The 24,588-nt window shown below is 35.3% G+C and overlaps 1 protein-coding gene across 2 annotated transcripts in view; it reads left to right on the forward strand.

Moving 5' to 3' along the window:
- LOC105205791 (microtubule-associated protein Jupiter) overlaps positions 1-24,588 on the forward strand; it is a 71,558-nt gene that overhangs the window by 799 nt on the left and 46,171 nt on the right. The window contains exon 1 of one of the 2 annotated variants that reach the window (XM_039449382.1): positions 5,596-6,137. The exons of the other annotated variant lie outside the window; for it this stretch is intronic. Within the exon in view, the coding sequence (XP_039305316.1) occupies positions 6,097-6,137 (41 nt within the window). The 5' untranslated portion in view covers positions 5,596-6,096. Of the gene's footprint in view, positions 1-5,595; positions 6,138-24,588 lie in introns of those variants that run through there. 2 annotated transcript variants of the gene reach the window in all.

The raw sequence follows: 24,588 nt of genomic DNA on the forward strand, positions 1-24,588 counted from the left end.
ATATTAAATATTACGCATAATGTATAAATAGTAATCATTTAGTTTATTTAACGCGAAAAAAACTTCACGTTTTATAAATTCTTTTCTCTTCTTTTTTCTTATTTGCATCAAGATTTTTTTATCGTATTTACGCTGTAAATAAATTTTTACGGCTTTTAAATTTAAGAACAATAGAATATTGATTTTACGTAACTAAAAATCAATTTTTTTATTTAATTTTATTTTACATCATTATTCACGTTTACTGTCGATAAATTCGTTCAAAAAAGTTCGTGAAGTCGACGCTAGATGGCACGCGGTGTATTGAAAAGTGAGAACGCGTTAGTAACACAATTCGCCTTGTAATTTATTTCTTAAAGAATAAAGAAATTAATTTTAATAAATTTAAATTATAATATGTTTCTTAAATGCAAAAGACAAATTAGTGAATAAATTTTGTTACTACAATAAATAAACATCAATGAACGTTTGATTTTGGCCACATCAATTAATAGAAAGCCAAAATTTCTATACATACTTGTTATAAACACTAATTATTTAATGTTTAAATGTTTAATAATTTCTTGATTATTAATTATTAATTTATTTTATTATTTAATTTAATTCAATATTTGAAAGGTTTAATATTCAATTATAAATTTATTTAATCGGAAAAAATTTTTTGCATATAATCGTATTTTTAAAAAATTGTTTTTCTTGGGTGTATAAAAAGTATTTTTATCTTTGGTCAGTAACCTCGAGGCTGAGTTTTTTGTTATTTTTATCGAAAAAAAAAGATCGACCACCATACGTGAACCTGCCGACATTAGAGGTCCACTCATTCCGGAATGTACTGTCTAGTTGTTTGTAGAAGCGGAACGCGCCGAAGATATATTAGCCATAAAAAATTTTTTCTCGGGTTTGCGCGAACGTAGTATGCTCACGAGATGAGTATCGTATATTTAAACGCGTTTAGAGCGAGTATCAAGGAAGTCCTGCGGTTTTGCGCGAAAGAGAAAGCGAGGGAGAAAAAGAGAGACGAAGCGAACTCATCCTCACACGTACGCACACACGAGACTGTAAAGCTGTATATCTTGCCAGCATTATTTTGCAAGGGAACGAGCTATGTGCTATAGAAAATACTGGCGGTTTATCGCGTATCGTCTAATCATCGCCGGTGCATGCTCGCAATCAATGAGGCACTGTATATTCGCTTGCATGTGCGGAACGCATACATGTGCGCGTATGCAGTGTCTCGGCGCTGCAGTATCTCGAAACGATTATAAACGAGCGTCCCCTTCCCATCAATACGGCAAAGCTGTGTGATATTACGTCGAATCCGCCGTATATCTTACAGGATATCTCAACCGTTTTGTTATACAGTTAGTTCCACAAAGGCACATATACGCTAAGATTGATCACTTATGCGTAAAATTGAAATAATTTACTTTACACGTATACGTAAACTATAAATAATGTTTGAACTATTAATAATGTAAACAATAATGTATGAATTAAGAAAGATTCAGATTTTATAATTTTCAGAAATAATGAAAACTATATTCTATTTTTTATTTTTTCATATATTATATATTTTTATTTTATCAATAGCAGTCAGATATATTGATTGTTGATTTTATAGCTTTAATTATTTTTTTTCTATGTTATGTTATTCAATTTATAATAATTTACATTGCTTTTCTTGTTTACATGAAGAAAAACACTTAAAAGTTTGAATATTGATGCACAATTTTTGTATACTTACAGTTGATTTCTGATTAATTTGCTATGTATTCTTGTTCATAAAATAGATCCTACTTCTTCAAAAAATGTCTCCTCTACATTGCTTCAATCAGCAATAGGAGGATTTCTTACAATTTGAGCGCATAAAATGGTCGGATGTTCGATTGTCTGCTAAATCGCTTATAATTTCGTCAATTTCTCAAATTTCCAAATAATACTTTAGGAACATATTTTTTAGATGTTTTACTATAAGAATATGAAGAAAATTTTTCGTTGTTTTGGAGGTTTTAGACCAAGATCTCCGTCAGATCTGTGTCAGAAAAAAGGTGTTTGACCGGTAGAAACGCGCGTTCTCATTACGTTTAACAGTAGTGTATGCCGATAATTAAAAGAAACTTGTGAACAAACAGCAGTCGACGTACTATTCCTCTGTTTCCATTTAGATTTCTTCATCCCTTCATTTCGTTTTATTTAGATTTCCGTTACGTGCACGCATACATTATATCCCGCGAGGTTTCCCTCGCAGTATTATCGCGTCCTGGTTTTGCGTAATTACGCGGTGCTCGAGCTATGATGATTGGACAAGACACGAACCTCGTGTCCCGACGTGTCGCGGGGTTTTTTTTTCAGGGTGCCAACATATGGTTTATTATTTTGTATCGGATACGCGTACGAAAGGGGAACGTAATGGCGTGTTGTTGTTGCTCGTAAAGGCTACGGGCGCCATGGGTACACACCCAATGCGAATGCCACTCACGGTATCAAGGGCCAGTCCTATTGTCACACATGACTGAACGAACAAAAACGCGATATTAAATTAACAATGTAGCTGGAGGGTCCAAGAGTTTCTGGAGTTTTACTTTAATTTTTAATATTTCCTGTTAATCAATCTCGCGCTTTTTCAATATTTGACGTAAAGTTCAATCTTCTAGATCCTAGAGTATCATGGGAAAATGGTCAATAGAAGATGCAGTTGTTAATCATTGAATTAAGTTATTTTAATCTTTTAATTGGTAAGTGAGGTGGCCATAGGCAACGAAGAAATACAGGATTAGAAACCTTGTTCTGGAAAAGAAAATTTAGAAAGTTCTTTTTTATGCATTCCTCTATTTTCTAAGAGTTTAACTGTCATTTTAAATATAATATACCAATGAAAAAAACGTGATAATGATATTTCTTTGGGGTGTCGTCAACATCTCACCTGTATACTTACGCAACTCTTGACCATCTACCTACTTAAATGTTAATTTAACTTTTCAAATGTTTGTAGTAAAACGATGATTAGCGTGGTATTTAAAAATGAAGACTTGCGATTTCCTGCGGCATCCTGAGTAATTAAATAAATTGATTAAATTTTTATTTATAGACGTGATAATCAACTAATCGTCATCTATGATAATCAATTCGGTGTTAATCGTTCTTATCTCTTGTCGTGAGAATAATTCCCGTTTCTAGAACTCGCAACAATGCGTTCTCTTTTTTTTTTCTGAGGCGACTTGTTCGAATGCATCGAACGCATCCGCGGAACGTCGCCGCGTGCGAGTAATACAAGCTCTAAGCTTGTGACTCATCGCGGCTGCTAGCGTGCCACATAGAGGCGTATACATTTAGGGCCCCGAAGCCTCGTAATTGCATAGGTACACGACGTTTCTGCCTACCCTTTGTTCGCTGTCCTTCGTTCAGCCGGTTATCTTCGTTATCTTTTTCTCTTTCTCTCTCTCTTCCCAACATTGTCTCTTTTTGTATCTTTTTCTCTCTCTCTCTCTCTCTCTCTTTCTCTTTAGTTCCCGACAAACTCGCCACTGCACGCGTGCAGGAAAGGCTTCCATGTACATGCGTTACGTACGTACACGTGGGGATGAGGAAATGACGCCGGCAATTTGCGGCGCGACGTCCGCGAATTCGTGGAATTCCGCGATCTCGCAGTAAGCGGCTTGCTCGTTCGCGATCGGGTTATTATATCAAATAAAAAAAAGGCGTTTATTCGTTTTCTGGAATTTATGAGATGTAAATTGCAAGTATTGAAAAATGTAAATTCTCCTACCGTATTTATCTTTCACACAAGAAATATTTAATTGATGTTAAATTGGTTTTTATTCATTCGTATTTTGCCTAATTAAATTGCTAACAGCGCAATGTTCAAAGTAGCGATATGCTTCAGCGGTTTTTTTCAGTTCGAGTAAATTGGACTTCTATATAAATATCTATTAGAGTTTCATTAGCATATGTAAAAAAGTTGATTAACTCGTAATGCTATTGCCTCATCAAATCTGCAAAGAAAACGCTATTTTACGTAGGACTCAAGGACAAACAAAAAATTGAAAATAACTTTTAAACCAATAAGAAAAATGTGCTCAAATTTTACATATTTTATTGTTACTCAAGCGTAACTTTTTTTTTTTTTTTTTGATAAAACTTCGAGATGCGACACGCATATCTTTAATTCACGTTTGTTTGACTCCGCATTGTAATATAATTAATAATCCAATTAAACTTTACATTGCTTAATACTCTTTTGATGTATGTCATCTATTATCTCGCGAGCATGATTCGAAAGTGAATTAAACTTATAGATATTTGCACATCTTTATCATCACGTTATTTTTTTCTGCCTTGAAAAATAGAAACATCGTGAAGACAAATTAATTTTCTATCACCTGATATAAATTTAATCGGACAAAATTGAAAGCGGAATAAGAGATTTATTGTAAGAGAAACGTAATTATTCCGAACAATTCCGTAGTGGCGCATTCCAAGGACTTATGATAAATCGAGCGAATATTGAGGAAGTAGACTGCACCGAAAGTGGGTTAAAACGTATTTTTAAGTAACCGCGGAGATTTTGCACAGAAAAGGAAGAACGAGAACACGGCGACACGGTCGGTAAGATAAATATAACCGCTGTCGCTGGCCCGGTTTTAGCGTGTATTCCCAGGAGAAAATCACCCGGTGTCCCTGACAACGACGAGCCTAAGGGCAGAGCCTCCTAGCTATTTGCTGGCTGACCCGTAAGGGCTTAAGGCTCCCGCGAAGTCGCATCCGTCTTGCGACGCACCTGTCTCGTTTTATTCGCACGCAACTTCGTTCTTCGTATCAACAATTTTTTAATGAAAAATTCTCGCCTATTTTGCCACGGACTTGCAAGCTTGTGTCTATTTTTACAAATTATTTTATTATTGCAAAAATAAATTAACTCTACGAGCCTTTCAAGCCTTTTGAATCGTTAGCAATTTGAATCGCGTAACGTCGCGCGGATGTTGCAATTACAATGTTCCAACAAAGGGTTAGTCTCAGAAACATTATAAGTGAGTAATGATACGCAATTGAGACGTCTTTACAACGTAACTGAAGCCTTCTGTGCTATCGGGACAGATAACAATTCTTGCGTGCAAGTTTTGCGCGCGCTACGCATGTAAACTTTGTAAAAGGTTCGCGTGAGTTTTTCGTTCGTAGAACACATGTCTCGTCGTGGATATTGCATGCAAGTGGCTATTCTGAAAAATTTTGCGCGTAAATACCCAGTAAATCACGATTCATACTGCGCAAGCAAAACCTTCGAACGCGTCGTCATATAGATAACACGTGACCAGCAAAATGTTTTCTGGATTAATACAAGTGTCGTTACACTTCATACGAGTAGAAAACCTTTGTCGTCTGAGCGGGGGTCCCCCCTAAATCTCACCCCATATATTTCGTGTGGCAACCACAAGGGCTTAAGGCCCAGTGCACAGTTGCACGCTGTCGACGTGCCGGCCTCTTAATTCCCTCTCCACTCTCTTTTTTCTCTCTCTCTCTCTTTCGTGTATGCGCTTGGAAGTCGTCGTCGTGCAACTTCGCGCCGCACCTAGCTGCCGATCCACCATCAGTATTTCGCGATCGTGCGCAACCAACAGCGGCCGATCGCCCAAGCGTAGCGCACGCGTCGTGCACGTTCTCTCATACGTGTCTCTTCTTATCTCGCGCCGCTCCGACTTTCTCTCTCTCTCTCTCTTTCTTTCTCTCGGCTTTTCGGAGGTGGCGCCTCCACTTCGCGCTCGCGGCGCGCACGTCCTTCTTCCTGCGGGGCCTCAACTCGCGCCCTCTCGCTCGCACCCGCGCTTCGGTCTCTCGCTTCGTCCTCTACTCTCCTCCCTTTTCGCCCCGTGCCCTCGCGCGCGACGACGACGACGCGCCGAACCACACGAACGGAAGAAGCGCGTCATACGTGACCCAGCTTGACCCGCGTCATTCGCGTTCGCGCGTGTGCCGGTACGATTTTCGTTGCGTGTTCCGTGCTTTCCTCGCGTGGACGGTCGCCTGTCGCGCGACAGTTCTCCGCTTCAGTGTGCTTCGAGGTTAGCGAGTGGACGGCGGTTACTTCGGGGGAGAAGAAAGATGTGGGCCGGTCAGGACGACACGCAGAGATTCAAGACCAGGTGCGTTCCTCTCTCGCTTGACGCTGGCGCTCGCGCTTTTCCGCTCGATTTTTTTTTTCCGCTCTTGACAACTGTTGCCCAACCGTGATCCAGCGGTTGCGCCTTTCCCCGTGCCACGATCGATCGAGACAGCCGAGCGTATTTCTACCATTTCAGTCGCTGTTAGAAAGAACGTTACTACAAAAGTGCGCCTTAACCTTTTCACAATGCATCACGTATGAGACATTTTTTTTCATTTTCTTTTTTTAATTATATTGTGTAGTATTTATCAGTACTATTGGATTTTTCGTTGTTTTTGGACTATTTAAAGATTCTAAAGGTTTAACTCTTACTGTTCAATAATTATTGAATATTGTTAACGCTTTTTGTTATAAACAAATTAATATTTAACAAATGCTACTTTTTTGTATTAAATTCATTTGAATTATGCTAGATAAACGCCTACTTTTTTATAAAATAAAATAGATACTTTGAGGAACAAAATATAATTTTTTATAGATTTTTTGCAGGTTCAATTTTTAATCCTTTACAATACAAAATTGAAAAAGTATAAGTTTCTACGAATAAATAGAATTTTATGGTAATTTGGAAGATTTATGCGTTTGGTATTTATGTACAAAAATTTTTAAGGCTTCTAATTAAAAATGTTTTATTTAATATTGTTCAAAATAATAGGGTCTAATTTGCAAATATTTTGTCCACCATGTTGGATCCGCCACTTTAACTTTTAGAAATCTAATAGCTGATTTGAATTCGCTGACTCTAAAAATCTATAACATGCATAATGTGAAGGTCTGTTTTTTCTCCAAATTGCCTAAAAGAGTTAATGTTGTCCATCAATGATCTTTGAATAAAATTAATATTTTAAACATAGAAGTATTGAACAGATTCGCTAAAATAAATATACATAAATTAAAGTACTATGGTTTATAAAATATTGAAAATCAAAAATTGAATCTCCACTAAGTAAAATAATTTTTTACCAATGTTTTGGCAAATTTGTCTTTGCAAATTTTTTTACGTTCTTTCAATATCAAGCGACTCGGTTAGATTTGACAAAGAGTGCGTGGGACATGCGCGTGCAGGTTTCGTTTCAATCCTGCTTCCTTTCTTGTTTCTCTATCTTTCTCTACCATGCACCAGCTGCACTGGTCGTTGCAGTTGGTGTAAGGTAGAAAAAGATAGAGAGTTCTGTGACAATAGGATTGCAGTTTTGATGACACAACGTATCATCAACTTGTGATATGTATTTTCTGGAAAAATAATTATTTAATTTTTACAAATAGCATGATTTTTCATATCACATATGAATCATACATCAAAGTTTAAGTGCGTCTTTATATAGAATTCCTGAGAAGGTCAAGTGTGTGATACATATCAAAGATATGCGAACAGTATTTTTTTGTTAATGTATACACGTATTAAATATTTAATATATTGTAACAAAATTGCACATGGAAAAAATGATATAAAATTTACATTATTAGACGAATTTATATTGAAATACTATTATGAAATTTATTTATTCGCTATTTGATAATGCAAGTCATTATATTACTATTTCCAGGGTTGGGTAGTAACCAATTAAATAATAATAAAGTTAAAAAGTTCATAATTTTTGTCTTAACTTAATTAATTTTAAATGATAGTTAATTTAATTTTTAACTTTTTTCCAAGTTTAAAAATTTATGTAAAATTTATGTAAAAAAAATACATTGCCACAGAAAAAACATTTTTTTTATCATTTTATTTTTATTTGTAAATTAATTTATAAATAAAATACTAAATTTGTTTGATGAAAATTATTTTATAATGTTTTGAATAATCTAATTTTAAAAACTTATAAATTTGTAATTTAATATGAATAATGCTTTTTAAAATGAACTTTTAAGTTAGTTTAATCTTAACGCAACTTTTAACAAGTTAATTTTTTTGTTCACGTAACTTTTATCGTAAGCAAATTAATTTTATAAACTATTAACATCAACTTAATTTAATTAAAAAAATATACTAACTTATTCACAATCCTAACTATGAATCTTTCATGACAATATTTCAAATAAAACTTTTAATCAATATTAAATGGATAAAAAAATCCGCAATTATAAAGTTTTAATAAAATATTTCTTAATTCAAGGATCATGTTAATTAGTATTCTTTTATTTGTGAAACCGCATTTTAATTTCAAGACTATTAAAATTAAGATATTTTTAAATACGATTTAAAAAATTTTAAACACAATTGAAAGATATGGTTAATGAAGCGCATGACAAAGAGAGGTTTATAAGGCTGGGATTGTCAATTGTTCCACTTAGCGCGGAAGCGGAGGGAACACTAGAGATTTTCTCGCGAGACAAATACCCTGACCGACTGAGGGCGTCAAGGCGAACGGGAATCGAGTACTAATCCAGTTTCTATTTCTGCGAGACATCTCCGAGAACGAGAAAGGCAGTCGGTCGTGCCGTTGCTCGAAGATACGTAGCCATACAAAGGTTAATGTCGGCGCAACGAGAGCAACGTGAGACATTCGCCAGACGTGTTTCCACCATCTCGTACGAGTCACGCGTAAAAAGACTCGCTGCATCGAGTATCGCGAATCTCAATTGTAGAAATTACGGTGTCTTCCGCACCTGTTTATTCGACAAAACGTGTGACTAATCTGGAAATCGAGATGATAAACTGGATGCGATTATATCAATGTCTCGATATTAATTTTGTGAATTAGTCACGATTCATAAAATGCGAATGAGTCAGTTGAGATAACAGATTATAAAAAATAAATGCAACTTTTTTATAAAAAAGAATATACTGAACAAAAGTTTGATGATAATAATAATCATCAAGCTTTGGTGAAACATTTGCAATTAAATGTTTAGTTAATATAATCAAATGTTTAATAATTATAATAATAGTGACTAATCGATTACTAAATAGTTACCAAATGGTTATTAAATATTACTAAATATTTGAATATATTAATCGAATTTAATTATAATTATTTAATCGAAATTTAGCCTGTTATCTAGACTTGATTATTATCAAATTCTTTTTTCAGTGTATGTCTAATAATGTTGAAAATATAGACAAATATGAAAAGTAATGATTATAAGATTTTATGAGTACATATACACATATTATAAAAGAACGATAGATAAAATGTCCCGAATTTGATCTCTAGAATGAGAAATAAAAGCGGTATGGTTTTATAATATTTACACTTTATCTCTTCGATGGAAATGAGTAATGCGTTATAAATGTTGAGATATCAAGCAGATGACATTTGGATTATTTTTCTGATAAGACAATGATGTAAATATCAGGAGATAACGATATGACTTAGAGAAAGAAAGAGAGAGGGATAGAGAAATTAATTTATAAATATTGTCATGAAGGAGGAGACGATAAGAATGATCACAATTCCTATTAATGATCGTGCTGTATATTGATATTGTCACAAATCTTGCGTTGTATAACGATTAAAAGACAATAAATCTCAATGTGCTAAAACCGTACATTTTCATCATTTAGTGATGTCACGCAAATTGCTAAATAAACAAGCAGGATAAGGCATACCGAAGTTCACGGTTTAGTGCATTCTGATGCTGAGAATACTCGACCACTTTCGTGAGAGAAAAAGAAACGGTGGTTAAAGTCCACGCGGCCAACGACTCCGGCTTGCATGTTTCATTGACTTACTCGTCACTGTTTCTACCACATCTTAAGCACGGCGTCTAATTGCCGACAATTTCGAAATGAGAATTGTTTGAATCGCCTCGAGAGCTTTATCGCGGACAATGAGTAGCGTGGGCGTTTAGCGTGAATCTCTGTCCGCAGGGTAAAGACAGCATTCGACTATCTTATCAAACTTGCCGGAAATATCCAGCGATATGAAAAATCCTTGTTGAAGATTCGATTATCATTATGATTTTATTCAGAGATGAAAAGTAACGCGTTATAAGTAACAAATTATCATTACTTTCATATATTTTTTAAATAACAATTTGGCAATGATTTTTTTACAACTTTACGAGTTGGAATAGTTTATCTTGACAATGGTAACGCGTTACCATTGAGAAAGGTAACTCGTTAGTAGTAGCTTTAATTCTTAAAAAAATAGACATATTACAAATTGCGCCACTCAAAATAAATTTTTTTTTTTTAATTTAATAAGATAATCTATTCAACAGCATTAGAAATTTTATTTCGGATTTTGTCATAGAATTTAATAAACGTGTGCCTCTCACGGTACTATTATTAATATATTAAATTGATAATTGTAATTTTTATTCAAAGCTTCAAAAATTGAAATTTCAATCAAAACTGCGATCTTTAAAAAAATCTTAATCCGAAGCTTTGATCTTCGAAGCTTTGAGCGCTTTAAAGTTCGAATGTCGAAGCCTTAGAAGCAAATCATCAACCAGTCGTACTCTGGATTATAGTAGACAGGCCGCATATAGCCTCTCGGTTGTGCGTGCAATTAGCGCGAGACATGACCGTGTCTCTTGATACTTTCATCCAGCCTGACGCGACACGATGCGTGAATCGGCATCGTATGAATATCCTCGCTCGCTTGCTCACTCGCGCGAAGTGCAATACAAACGCGGGCGCAGCGCACCGTCATCGGTATCCTGTTGCAGTGAGAACGTCGTTTTTGCTCGTACAACTCGTTTGAGCAATTCTCTCGTATACGTTCCGGTACTCTCATTCGACCGGTTTTAAAAGTTCTTCGTTGGAGCGGCCCCGTTATTTCTTTTTTTTTCCATATGCGCAATATCTTCCTCGCTAACGAAAAGAAAAACAATTTAGCGTAACATTTAAAAAGTTTCGTTTTATTCATTTTATTTTGAAACAGGCTAAAACGAATCTGAGAGAGCCTATCGGCAAAATATCGCTGCTTTGTAAATCCCGTGAATTTTGAATTACTGCAAATTAAAAATTGCATTTTAATAAAATGTCAATAAGACGGCTTATTGTTCCGCATAGTAACACTCAATATGCCTTGATAATTTCCTCTTGGCAGCGTACGCATTAAATTTTTATGCGTCGGCCGCATGCACTGACATACGTCCCGCTATACGCGCAAGAAATGCGAAATGCGTTTGTAATACGCGCAAGAAACGAATACATGCCGCTGACAGCTTAATAGTATCCCGTTGCTTTCGATAAGAGAAAGAGAGAGAGAGAGAGAGAAAGAAAAAGAAAAATGGTTTATTAAAACCTTTTCATAATCATTATATAAATGAGTTCAGTAGTATTGCATGCCATATGTGCGTCTAATGAGGCCATTAAATTATTAAGAGAATGTCCGACAACGAATGCGTGTACTCATAAGTATAACGTACTTTCATGTAGACGTTTCCATCTTATAATAATGTTGTTTAGTACATGCACGATGTTTACGTTTTAATTAGGCCGCGCTTGTGATATTTTGCATTTGGAAGCAGCGTTTAGCGTCAAAAGGACAACCGATGACTGCGCGAGATTAGCAAAAATAAAAGATAGCAGTCGTGGGGAAAAAGGGAAAGGCGAAATGAAGGATGACATCTTGCTGTTAGGTAGTCATTAAGAGAGGCGGAAGTCGCGGAGAGTGCGTTCGGCTGTAGAATTAGAATCGTGCGGCACTCTCTTTTCTATCTACGAGCGTACGATTATAGGGACTCGACTGCTAGCCAATTAATCCTTCGGTGTAAAAATTTGGAAAATTAATTCTAACTAAGTTGCAGCTAAAGTGTCCCTTTTCTTGTGCATTTTTTTTTTAACAGACCATTTAACTTGGATTTGGTTATTAATGAAATATTTACTCTATAAGAAAAAATGATAATTAAATGCAATTAGTGGTTCTTATAAATAAATATATTTATACATTTAGTAAATATTTTATTAGGACTATTCGAATAAATATTTATTAAAATTTAGTAATTTTTCCCTCAGGGTACATAAACGAATTCAAAAATTTATAAACGCAGAATTTAAAAGCCAGATGAACGAATAATTTTTTTAGGACCAATATATAAAATATGTAGCTACACGAAGTATATATTTCACGAGTGATTTTTTAGCACTGTATAAAATACGTGGCTATATAAGATAAGTATTTATACCGAAAGTGATTATTTAAAGCATACGAAATAAAAAATTTTGTTTGAAGATACGTTAAGAATGTATTGCGTTATAAAATTGATAAAAAATTTCAAGCTCCGTTATCTTAGACGCAGTCCGTGTGCCGAAGTCGCATCCGTGATCGACTCACGAGCTCCTTCATCCTGTTGATCGGGCTAGTTAACGCCTCGCGCGCTTAAGGCGCGTTTTATAGAACGCATTGCTCGCAGCGAGTCCATTAATCTTAAGCAGGCAGAAGGGATGTTTATCTCGGCTTATTGTTGATAGTAGTCGTGCATGTGCAACATGTGCGCGGCTCCGTTCGCGAAAGCGCATCGTGGTGTGCACACGCGAAGGAAATCATTTGCCTGAGGAAATTTACGGTTGATCGTGCGATTACGTGCTAACGCGCGCGTTCCGGCGGAACCCCGCGATATTATTGCACATCCTGCGAGCGGAACTTGCACGCACGCCCCTGCTACACTTTCCCGCGGAATTCGAAACGCATGCCTCTTGCAGATTCCATCCCGTCGTCCGTTTGCCAGCGGCCTCGCCGCGGGCAAACCCGAACATGTCTTTCTCGAGTTGAAAATGAGTTTTGATCAGTATCATTATTTGCTTTATGTATACCACGTTTTCCCTATGTGTTGTCGGAACGCCGCTGAAATGAGAACATAAATAATATGGCTCTCTCGGTAATGAAAGATAAATTTACGTATTTTCATCCTGAGAGTACACGTGACGAAACTTTGTTGACCCAAATTTAAAGATTCAAGACTTTTCTTTAGAATACAGAAACATCATGGCGCATAATAAAAAAGACCGATCCTTGTTAAAATTTTTGTGTTAATGATTAACATCTCGTAAGGTTAATTTAATATATATATAACCATCATAATTCATCAAGTAATCTACATACATTACATGATTCTCTCATGGTCAGTACACTCTTCACGATTAGTTTGTACGATTGATACGTATTCGGAAGGAGATCAGTGTTAAAGATTCGCTCGCGTTTGCTTCTCTTCGTTCTCCCGATTCTTTCTCGCCGTGCCGATTAGCTGGCATTAAGCAATTGACGCGTCGATTTAATTCTTCCCAAGGAAGCGACCGGTCACGGCGGTTTACTCTTTTCGTGGAAAGACGAGGACGTCGGCGGAGAAGCATTCCGAAGCGAAGGTGCTCACGCGATCATGGTAGAGACGTAATGTAACTTGATTGCTCCTAAATACGGTACGTGTAAATACAGCGAGGCATGGTTTCTCTTACTGTACGTCGTACGTACTCTTCTTTCCGTTTCTTTTTTTTTTTTTTGACAGAACGAGGTGTTCGAATACGATTCTTAATTAAATTTTGGTAGAGAGAACGATTATATGTAGCTATTATTTTATCGTTCTGTTCAGCTAAACGCGCCTTAGTGGATATCTGGGATAAAAGATCCACGGCTCCTCTCCGTTCACGTTCAATTAGGGAAAGGCGAACCACTTTTAGCGCGTGACAATGCGATTTAAGACGTTTCAATCGTAATGCGATTCAATTACACGTTTGCTCGCTTGTGCCGGTTAAAGCTTAATGGTCAATCGAAATATATTCATTGGACGAGAAGAAGTCGGTTCCGGTCGGCGGGATTCGCTTTGGGGTTTCATTCGCTATTCGCTGGATGCGATTTCTAATATCACCCGCATTGTACGTTTAGCGCGTTACCGTTAGCTGTTAATTGTTCGACGAGATGTGCAAGAGCGTTTGCCTTAACGATGCCGCTAAACGCTTGTTTGTAATGTATTTAATTCGCGGTTTAATTTTAATTGCGCCCCCTAATAAATGAGGATCGGCAAGAACCAAGGAATTTTCTCGGCGCGCCGCTCCAATTAAAACCGCAACTAAATAGTGTCTAAATAGTCTAAGCATTTTATAGTAGCCGTTATATCAACATGAGCCATTATGTTGATAGTACTGTTATTACAATAATATTGAGTGCTATTAGTAATTTTATTTTATTTTTTTTTATAATTTTAAAATTTGCTACAAATTTTACTATGTGTGATGATAAGCTTGGAACAATTTGGAAACCTATTAAATATTATGAATAACAATAAGAATTTTTGAAGTATATGAAATACATTTTATAAACTGTTTAATAAAAATTACTGTTTAGCATTGCAAAATGTTCAGAGGCAAAAATTTTACAATTCGAGACAAAATTTTCTTATGTAATCTAATCGTATACGAAATTTGTTTTTATATAATAATTCCGAATCTGGTTCAGAATTTCGTTGTTCAGAATTTTGCGTCAATCTGAGAAAAATGGGACAAAATGGTCCAAGAGCTGTCAGTTTTAGTTGTAAAGTTATTTATTTATTGCAAATAATTTATTAGTATGGTTACTAAATAATATCTCTTTAATTCCTTTATGTTAACGAGCTTGCGCCTCCGCAACATCGCGCCCGTTACGACGGTGGCGGCGATTCAACAATTTATTACCATTGCGCGCTAATGATTCGTCAAATAGCATAAATAACGTCCACAGCGACGCACTATGCTGCGGGCCATAACATTAATCTTGCGATTCCGGAACACGCGAAAATTACATACGTGCTTGCCGATTATTTACGACGCATAAATCATGCCGATCTTAATACTCCGTCGTATTATAACATTACGGCTTGACGCTCGTTTTACGTACCGCGCACTGCAGTTTTCAGGTTTCTCAATAGATCAAACTCGGTCAGTGCAATTTTATTTGCCCATTTGTCGTTACGTTGCAAGATCAGAAGTCTAGTCTCTCGAATGCTGAAATTGTTCTCTCGATGATCCATAAAAACGTGAGCTGATATTTAAAACAACTTTAGCGACACAAATGTACAATACGGTACTTTTGTGTTTGTTAAGATAAAAAAAGAGTTTAATGAAAATACGTAAAAATTAAATATGATTATGGATTAAAAATTTCTTATATTTTTAATTATTAAAGTAAAACAAAATATCTCTTTTCTAGCATTTTTTTAATAAGGAAGAATTAACAGCCGTAAAATAAACATTTTGGATACGGTACGTAGCATCTCGGATGGCAACATGTTTTCCCCATGTTTACGTTTTAATTAAAATCCGTAATTATTTAAACAATGCGCCGTTTTCCTCGTCCCGTTAGTTGCATTTTATGTGCCACGTATATAAATGCCTGCTTGGTTCTTTTGCTCGCTGTCGCTGCGAGATTATCCGAAATACTGCGATTTCTGAAGCGTTCACTCATCGTGCGCGGATATTGTATTTTTCGACACTCGCGTGTACGCTCCTATGCGCGATCCGTCGCGTTAATTACGTATAAATACTACGCAAACGCGTGTGCGTGCATCTGGATGAAGAAAGGCGGAGGAAGAAGCCGGAATCATGCTTCGGCATGCGTAGCGTTTTTCGCGAGTTCCTCCTAGATTCCTGCCGATCCGAGAGCACGAGAACGATAACCGAGATTGTTTAGGTATTCTCGTATTTATATATACGTCACTCTGTTGTTATTTCCATTATTAATACTGTGGCATTTCCTGTTGTCAGAAACATATTTTGATTACCGCACAATTCCGCGCTGATTCACTTTTGGAAAAAAGTTTCATCAAAGTTTCTTTAATGTTAGAAAACGACTAAAATGCTCAAGATATATTTATTTTAAATAAAACCTTGATTTTTTTCATTAAAAGACATCTTTAATTTTCATTTTAATTGTTAAAATATCGAGAAACGTCAGAAAGTACGACGAATAATCGGCCTCCTCTCAAATTCGCCTTTAAATCAAAGTGATTATTGATTATCCAAGAGGCCCTCGATCGCAGAGAGCCTTATCGATATCCTTCTCGTGTTTGATCGCATTATCGATCACTCTATACGATAATCGCCGTCGAACGAGCATCGTGCAACTGGTATACGTCTCAATAATTTCTCGAGCATGTGCCGTTAATTCGTGACGATTTATTCCGAGCGTTTTCATCGACCCGCATGAAAGATCGGTATTTCTCATCGTGTACTTCCTACGTGGCGCAGGCGATCGTACGACGCGATTCGCGAGCGTAATAGAATAATACGTTCTGGAATAGAAACTCGCGGTTCTCTAATGAATATGCGCGCTCGTCAAACCGCACTGCACGCAAATCACGCGTAAGTATAGTGCATCATTGTGCAGCATTTCTAAAGGACTCGATACTTAATGTGAAAGGCGCTCGACTGGCCGGCCGCGCCGCCACCGCCGCGCTCTGCGTTGCAATCGGACCGATATCGGCCAGGGCTTGGTCGCCCGCGATCTCCGAGTGCATTTTTACATGCGCATCACACTCACGCACATTACATTACGTTCCGTCATTCGTGCCCTACCCGATAAGCACGAGAGTGCGTGCGTGCATATCCATGCCTTCATTCATGGCCTCGCCTTTGGCACATAATTCAGACCTCGAGAAAACGTCGCTCTGTCGCGCCTGCGGACTGCAAAGAAAGTTTCGACTAAATCAAATCGAAAGTTATACAGTAAGAGTGTTTGCTTCCAGGAAAAAACCGGGGAAAATCTAAAACTTTCAGGGAATTTACTTTTTGCCCTTGATAATCATGAATTTTTATGAGATACTGGAAATTTCTGGAATTTTACTTCTACCTTTGAATTCTATCTCTCTTTTTTCTGACAAATTGTATGTAACAATTGCGTTAAAAAATTCTTCAATCTTATCCGGAAGTTTGAATAAAATTCCTAGAAAATTCGGGAATTTTTTTACAAAGTTTAAGTAAACATTTTACTATCGATTTTCGGCAAAATCTTTATAATACGCGATTTATTTTGCTAAATTTTCTGATTTTCAATTTTATGCAGTTTTTTTTGTATTACGTTACATAATGTAGTAAAAAGATTATTGCATGAAAAAGCATTGATATTAACGCTGTAAGATGGAAAGTGTATCAATCTCCGCGTTGCGATCGTTGCAGGTCACAGCTCAATTATTATAACTGTTAACTGCACCCTCTAAAATCCTTTCGAGATGACACGCGAATGTCTATGGGGAACAAGTTATAATGTACGTGTCTGTGCGGCACGTACTTGTCGGATGTAATAATAACGCCGGTGAATTACGAGATATACACGCCGTATTGTATACGGATAGATAATCATGTAGCTCTATACATACGATAGCTATATTTTACTTCATACGTATTTATTATAAGAATTCGTAAGAGAGAACGAGAGAAAGAGAGAGAGAGAGAGAGAAAACTCGCTTACAATATATGCGATTTATACTCGATCACCGCGAATGTGTATGCATTATAAAGTAGGTAAACCGGTTTTCATATCTTTTAACTATGATTTTAATAAGACGTATTTAGCTATAAAGGACACAGACAAATATTTGTTTATAATCGAACGTATGCTAACGAGATTATTCTCCCAGTGAGTAATCAATTTATGCGAAATACGAAATGGCATAATATGAAATACGCTTATTTTTAAAACGTACTGTTTTACGAAAGTTTTAGTTAAAGTGCAAAATAAAACTTTGGAATTAAATATTTTATTTCGCATCATTATGTCTCGAAAAGAGCATCGGTTCGTTTTTACTCTCGTTTTTTTTCCGTCGGTCTGATTTCCGGTTATAACGGCAATGCGACATCCGGTGCGACGAAAGCGCATTATTGTAATTTGCCAGCGTCGAAAAACTCAAATTGTCTTTGCACATTGTGAGAAGTGAAATTATCGTAAAGATTGTTATGATATTAATATCATAGAGAAAAATTTCTTTAAAGAAAGAGGATACAATCGTACGTTATAAGAATAATTTGTCGTTTGCAATAAAATCTGGTAACTTAGTAGAATACATTTAACTATTGTCACTTATAATTTTATTGTTACTTTAACAATATTAAATTACATGCACATTATTGTTCTGTTTTCTGGATTTTATTTTGCTAGTAACTTGTATGATGTTTATCATGTATATTTATATTTATGGATGATAAAGACAAACACAAGTTACTCGCAAAATAAAATAAAGTAAATATTTATGTACAGATTTACATACGTATAAATTTCAATTGATTTGGTACAAAATAATTTTCATTGCCAAATCCGCGACGTGAATGCAATTGTTACTTCCTGCTCGTTAACGAGTTATTGTTTTTAAGTCGGCACGCGGCGACATGAATGCATGCTCTGATTGCCTCCATTATCACCATTTATCCTCGTAGTCCGATTTATGTGTGCACGCCGGACTAATCCACTCTCTTTCTTTGCTTCTGTTTCAGGTGAGTAGATTTTTTACTTGGAATATCAGATAAGTGCCTGCGCAAAACAATCCGTAAGTTACTAACTGTTAACCGTTACTTTCGTTCTACATTACTTGCGTTTTATAAATATTATTATTTAATCATAAACTTACATTTGACAATTATTCTTACCGTCAATTATTATTGATTACTGCTTCTAAAGTTTTACAAGTCCATACGTACAAAATGAGATAAACATATTTATCTGATTCGTACAGAATCGTATAATTTATTTTAATTGCATATTATAATGCATACTTTTATATGGAAAAACTTTAAACGCTTTTAACATAAATTTAATTGTAATTTCAATTTTTAAAGTTTGTTTCTATTATTTAATTTATATTGTATTTTAAATAATTAGAAGGGAAGAAAATTAATAAATGACAAGAGATGCATGAATGCATGCACACGAAGTACTTAATTCGTGAGCTGATTCACTAATAAGATTGTACGGCTGTACTGATCATTAAGACCTAGTACTGTAAATGCGTATGTACGCATAATACAGGTCACGTATTGCACACGTGACGGTAAGATCGTGATATTTTATTGTCGAGAATGTAGTACTCAACATGGCTAGCTGACTGTCTGCATTTTATATGCTTAGATACGAAGACAGAGGTGAGACGAAATATTCAATATGCTGCCGTGATTATTTATCTCGTGTGTGGCAAATATAAGAGCTCTACAAATTAGCAGTCAATTTTTAGTCAATGACAGATTAAATTTTTACATCTCTCTGTCTTGATTTAAAAATTTATTTTAATTTTAAGGATGTATTATATCTATTTTCAAAAGAATGAAAATAATTACAGTTTGGTACATTGTGTTTGAAAGCAAAGTTTTAATGCAGAAAATTTGGCGGTAATTTTTCACCTGGATTAAAAATTATTGGAATAAAAAAATGCTTTAATGAAAAATATAATAAGAAATAATCTGAATCACATAAAAATCTAATTTTTTTTATATAAATATTTTTTGGCGTTGGACAGGCAACAAGAGAAGAACATGTGTGATTGTATGTTAAACTTCCAATTTATTTTGGTTTGTTTTGTACAACAATTCTGCATCCACTCATCAGATCTCAGTCGAATCCTCGAGTGTTCGTTTGGTCCTGACGTGTCCTCCTCGTCTCTTTCTCGAGCTTTCGCCCTGACTCTAAATACGCATTTGCACCAGTCAGATACAGCTTGAATTCTCTAAAAGAAAGGTCTTAAAATGAAAAGGAATTTTGATTTGCAGCAAAGGTTGTGGCAATGCCACAATCACAATCGTTACAACTTTGAATAATCAAGGTGATTTATATAAAGTTTCATTGCGACGCAGAAATTAATTATTTTATAAATAAACAAAATTTATTTATAGAACAACTAGTTCAGAATTGCAATGAAATTTTGCATAAATCATCTTGAATACTTGAAGTACTTATATTTAAAAAATCAAGATTTTTGTCATTTTTTATATTTGGCTATTATAACAAAAAATAATAAAGTAAATAAATTAGAAAAATCTATTGCTTGATAAAAATAAAATTTTTATAATCGCAACTTTTACATGTATATTATATAAAGTATAAATATTAACACATTTGTAAAACTGGGTGTAATATATTCTTAAGAATTTTTTGAATTTATTCAATTCCCAATGAATTCTACGAGTGAGTTTTATTGTTTCCGGCTGTTCAAGTATTCCGTTTTTTCATCTCCTTCGAGTTTTTTTGCTGTATCTCCAAGCCGCCACTCATATTGTTTTCCTCCATCAGACGGACTCGAGTCAATCGAGCGTTACCGAGATTTTTTATCGTGCTCCTCCCGCGCTGTTCTCGATCTCGGGACGTGATTATCGATCGTTCTAACTCTATCGGCGTAAACTGCTTTATGTTTCGCAGCGTCTTATCTCTCGACGAAGGTACTCGAAGGAGGCAGGTCAGACATAGAATCGCGTTCATCTTCTTGTGACTTTCCCCTTCGCGGTTTTCGATCGAAGCGCGCCGGCGTTCTAATCTAACTCGTAAATCCTTTGTCGTAAATAACGAAACAACTCAATACTCTTAGTAATAATATAGAGAAATATGTTGCGAATATTAGTACGCTCGTTGCAGATGTAATAGGATATCGTGAAATAAATCACGTTTATTCCTTCGCCTCTTTTATCTAATTTTAAAATAAAGACTCTCGCACGATTCTCGTGAAAAAAAAAACGTCAGTGAAATTGTTCTACTAAAATATAGGTGAAATTATTTATTTGTTGAACATTCATGAATCGAAAGGTAGGCAGAGAGATCCCTGCTGAGATTTTTCTTACTCTCACTTGTAACTTTTATATCTTTTTCTCCAGATATTCATTCTAAAGAAATAAAAAAAAAATCATTTTTTTTTATTTCTAAATACCAATTGTGGTATAAAAATTTTTATTAGGATCCGAGAACTTAATGGGTTAAGGCAAAATCTATTTGAAATTAATTATTTCGAAACATAATTTACGTGCTGTTCAATAAAAAGAAATTGCGCGCGCGCTAATTAAATATAAAATTAAATTTTATAAAAAAAATTCTCATTTTACATGGGAGTATCAGAGAAAAAAAATTTCAAAAGTCTGATACATTTTATTGAGAATAATTTCACGGGACTAATTACGCCGCAGATGTTATTGAGCCGGATCTTGCGAGCTCGTGAAAGATTCCAGAGCTCGTACCAGAAAGTGAAGTAAATCGAAGCGCGGGGAAGAGAATTCCTTTCGAGGAGGAATCTAGCCGAGTACTTTGCTCTCGATAAGAAATTCGATACACCACGAGTACGCGCGAGTGATTTCCTAAACCCGATGCTCGCGAAGAAGACACCGCGATGAATGGGCCTCTTTTATCGAGTCGATACGTCGACAAACAACGCCGCAGAAAATCGGTCTTGCACAAGCGTATCGTAACTAATCCGTCATGCCGTTCTTACGGAATCCCAAGGAAGCTTTACGGCGAAACCGATGTAATACGTACTGTCGGCTGGAGTCCTCTCAATTTCACAGATTTCATAACACTATTAATTATTTCGTAAAATTTAAAATAGTCCCGTTAAAATAGAGAGCTCATTCCGAGAACGTACTCCGTTAATATAATTTCCGTAGAAAATAGCTTCTCGCATAACTGTAAAATGGAAAATGATAAAGGTTTCAAGATATAAAAGTTCTAAAACGTATATTTTTCCTCAATATCAGACGCTCATCTTTTTATTTATTTATTTTTTATTTATTTGACACGCCTTTAACTCGGATCAGTTTCATCATTGCTCAGAGCATTAATTACGATCGAGAGACGTTAATTTTCACGCGGCTTCTTATAATCTTCTGCACTGCGGTTCTGGGCGATTGCTGGGAGTGACTGAGGATGCGGTAATACTGAAAATTAGCGGCTCGCCGATAAAGGGCCGACGAGGGTTTCCCGCCTCCTGGTCGGAGGCAAGGAATTGCCCCCGAGCTCGTTGCGCGTCCGATCGCGGCGGAAGTCGCATGAAAATCGGTCTCGCTTACCTGCGTCGTAATGACGGGAAACGTTGTAATTGCTAGCGGGCCTACCGAGCTTGGCCGGGTGCGTTTCATCGGTAACCCAAGCGGACTTCTTCGCGTTTAATCGAGCGGAATGAGACAGAACAACTGTAGCGGCGCCCCCTTTTCCACATGTTGCACGCAAATCGCCTCGTACAATGATTTCTGCACACCATCAATCAATCCTGGCGAGCGAAGTTGTGGACTCCGACCGCGGAAATTTTTTTCGAGATATTTTAAACGAGCGGCTTGAAACGTCTTCATAAGTCTTGATTAAAGCGTGCAGAGCAATGGTCTCGCTAACTTTTTCAATATTTGCGGAAACAAATGTAAATTTACATTTTTTGCCGATGTATTATTTTTATTCGTTTAGTTAGAGTTTCGACTTACACATATCAGTTAATATCGTCGCAATTGGATATCGATTTACTAGGGTATTTATTTATTGTTAGAAAATCTGAACTTTTCAAGAAATCTACCTTTTATTCTTGAAAATCATAGATTTTTATGGGATTTTATTGGGATTTATTGTTAGATAAATTTTCAAGAAATTTTATTTTTAAATTTAAATGTGGTCTCTTTTCCGACAAAATTATTTCTTTGATCACTTTTTCTTGTTGACGCAAAATCGATTAGCAATAAATATAGAATATACGTTCTCTCGTGACTTGCGAGTTTTTATAAAAATAAAAAAAAACGTTTACTTAAAGAACCGTAACGGTCATAGCTAGATGATTCTTAATACTGATAATTTCTTATATCATTTTATATATATTTTCAAGTCCACTAAACTGCGCACTGATAAATTGTTCGATCTTGAAACACAGTTCTAGGAAGTTGAAGGAAAATAGTAATATTATAATATTAAATCGAGAACCAATTTAATGATAATGATGCTAACGAGCGTTGAATAATTCGCACTCTGATACCAACAAGAAAATTATTGCCCCCTTAAAACACGGTAAAGAATTTGTTCTTTAAAAGAAGAAAAGGGTCTTCTCATTCACACTGTGTGCAATACCGAAATAAAAGCGAGTTATTTCTTTTTATAGTAAAAAAAAAGCGGACGCTTTCTATACAACGTTCTGAAAACCCATTTTCCATGCGACGTTCTCGCTGCGTTTCGCTAAGTTTGCGCATTCCGGGATAAATTACTTAACAGTAAACCAGTACCGCGTGGTCGCTTTAAAAGAATCTTTTTCGTTCGGGGACATTAAGGCCCGACGAATACCGTTGCACCGTGGCTGATCGTGTGTATCTAGGTGCGAACGTCAATGTTGCACGAAGCTCCACGTCTCCATAGTTTTATTTGTGATTAACGTTACGCCGTAATCGCACGTACAAAGAAAGACTCATCTGCTGAGTTTGTTAAACAATTTTTTGTTAGATTTTTAGCAGATCGTTCTGTAAACTTCATTGAACTTAAAACAAAGATATAGCATACATAAATTTTGTCGAGTAACTTGCGTTATTTGTTACACATGACGTGTGAATATATGCATATCACGCGTATGCATTGTTTCTCGCAGTGATTGTAATGTATATTGTTGTAACGTTAGAATCGTCAGAAAGCGAGAAGCTAGTTATGGAAATTGCTTTTCTTCCGCGGTGCGAGTCGATCGTAAATGACATTCGAGAGGGCGACATTTGAATTGTACAGTTACAGTTACAGATGATATGATATTGTATCGCATCCCATACGTGCTGTAGGAGGTAAACCGTTAACTAGAAACGTATACATCAATGATACAATGATTCAGGTGATACCTGGGCATATTCGAAAGTATAATTCAGAGTAGATAATAATACAGTAATAAATTATTAAAATACCGCTGTTGCATTGCGTGATACTACTAAATTATTATCAGGATTGGATAAGTTAATATTTTTAAAAAATTAAATTAGATTATAATTAATGGGTTGTAAAACTAATTTAATTACGTTAAAAGCATGAACGAAAAATTAGCTCAGTTGCATTGAAATTAAATTAAATTAAATTGAAAATTAATTTTGAGGAGCATTTACATTAAATTAGAAAGTTGTAATTTTTTAAAGTTAAATTACTGAAAACCTTATAATATGGATCATCAGATAAATATTTTAATATTTTATGTGTGAATTAAATTTATATGAATTGTGAAGAAATGTTTTTTTATATTTTATTTTTTATTGCTTTCATATGAAATATTTTATTTTTTTACATAAATCCATTTTTAATTAAAGAAAAAATTGACAAGTTAATATTTATGTGTTTTATAAATAACTAGTAATGTGTAATCAAAATAATTAGTTGAAAGTAAAGATCATATGTAATTTATTTGAAATTAATTGAGTTAAAAGTTACATTATTTTTTTAACTTTATTATATTTACTTTTTAACTTTTTAAATAGTTATCCAATTCTGATTGTTAATAATACATCTGTTCTGGAATTTTTCTTCTCCGATTAATGTATATAGTTTAAATTATGTATCTCTACAATTTTTATTAAGATAATTTCAAGAAAATGGATTGTTGTTGTACTT

This window comes from Solenopsis invicta, chromosome 5 (assembly GCF_016802725.1).
Source record: "Solenopsis invicta isolate M01_SB chromosome 5, UNIL_Sinv_3.0, whole genome shotgun sequence".
NCBI lineage: Eukaryota > Metazoa > Arthropoda > Insecta > Hymenoptera > Formicidae > Solenopsis > Solenopsis invicta.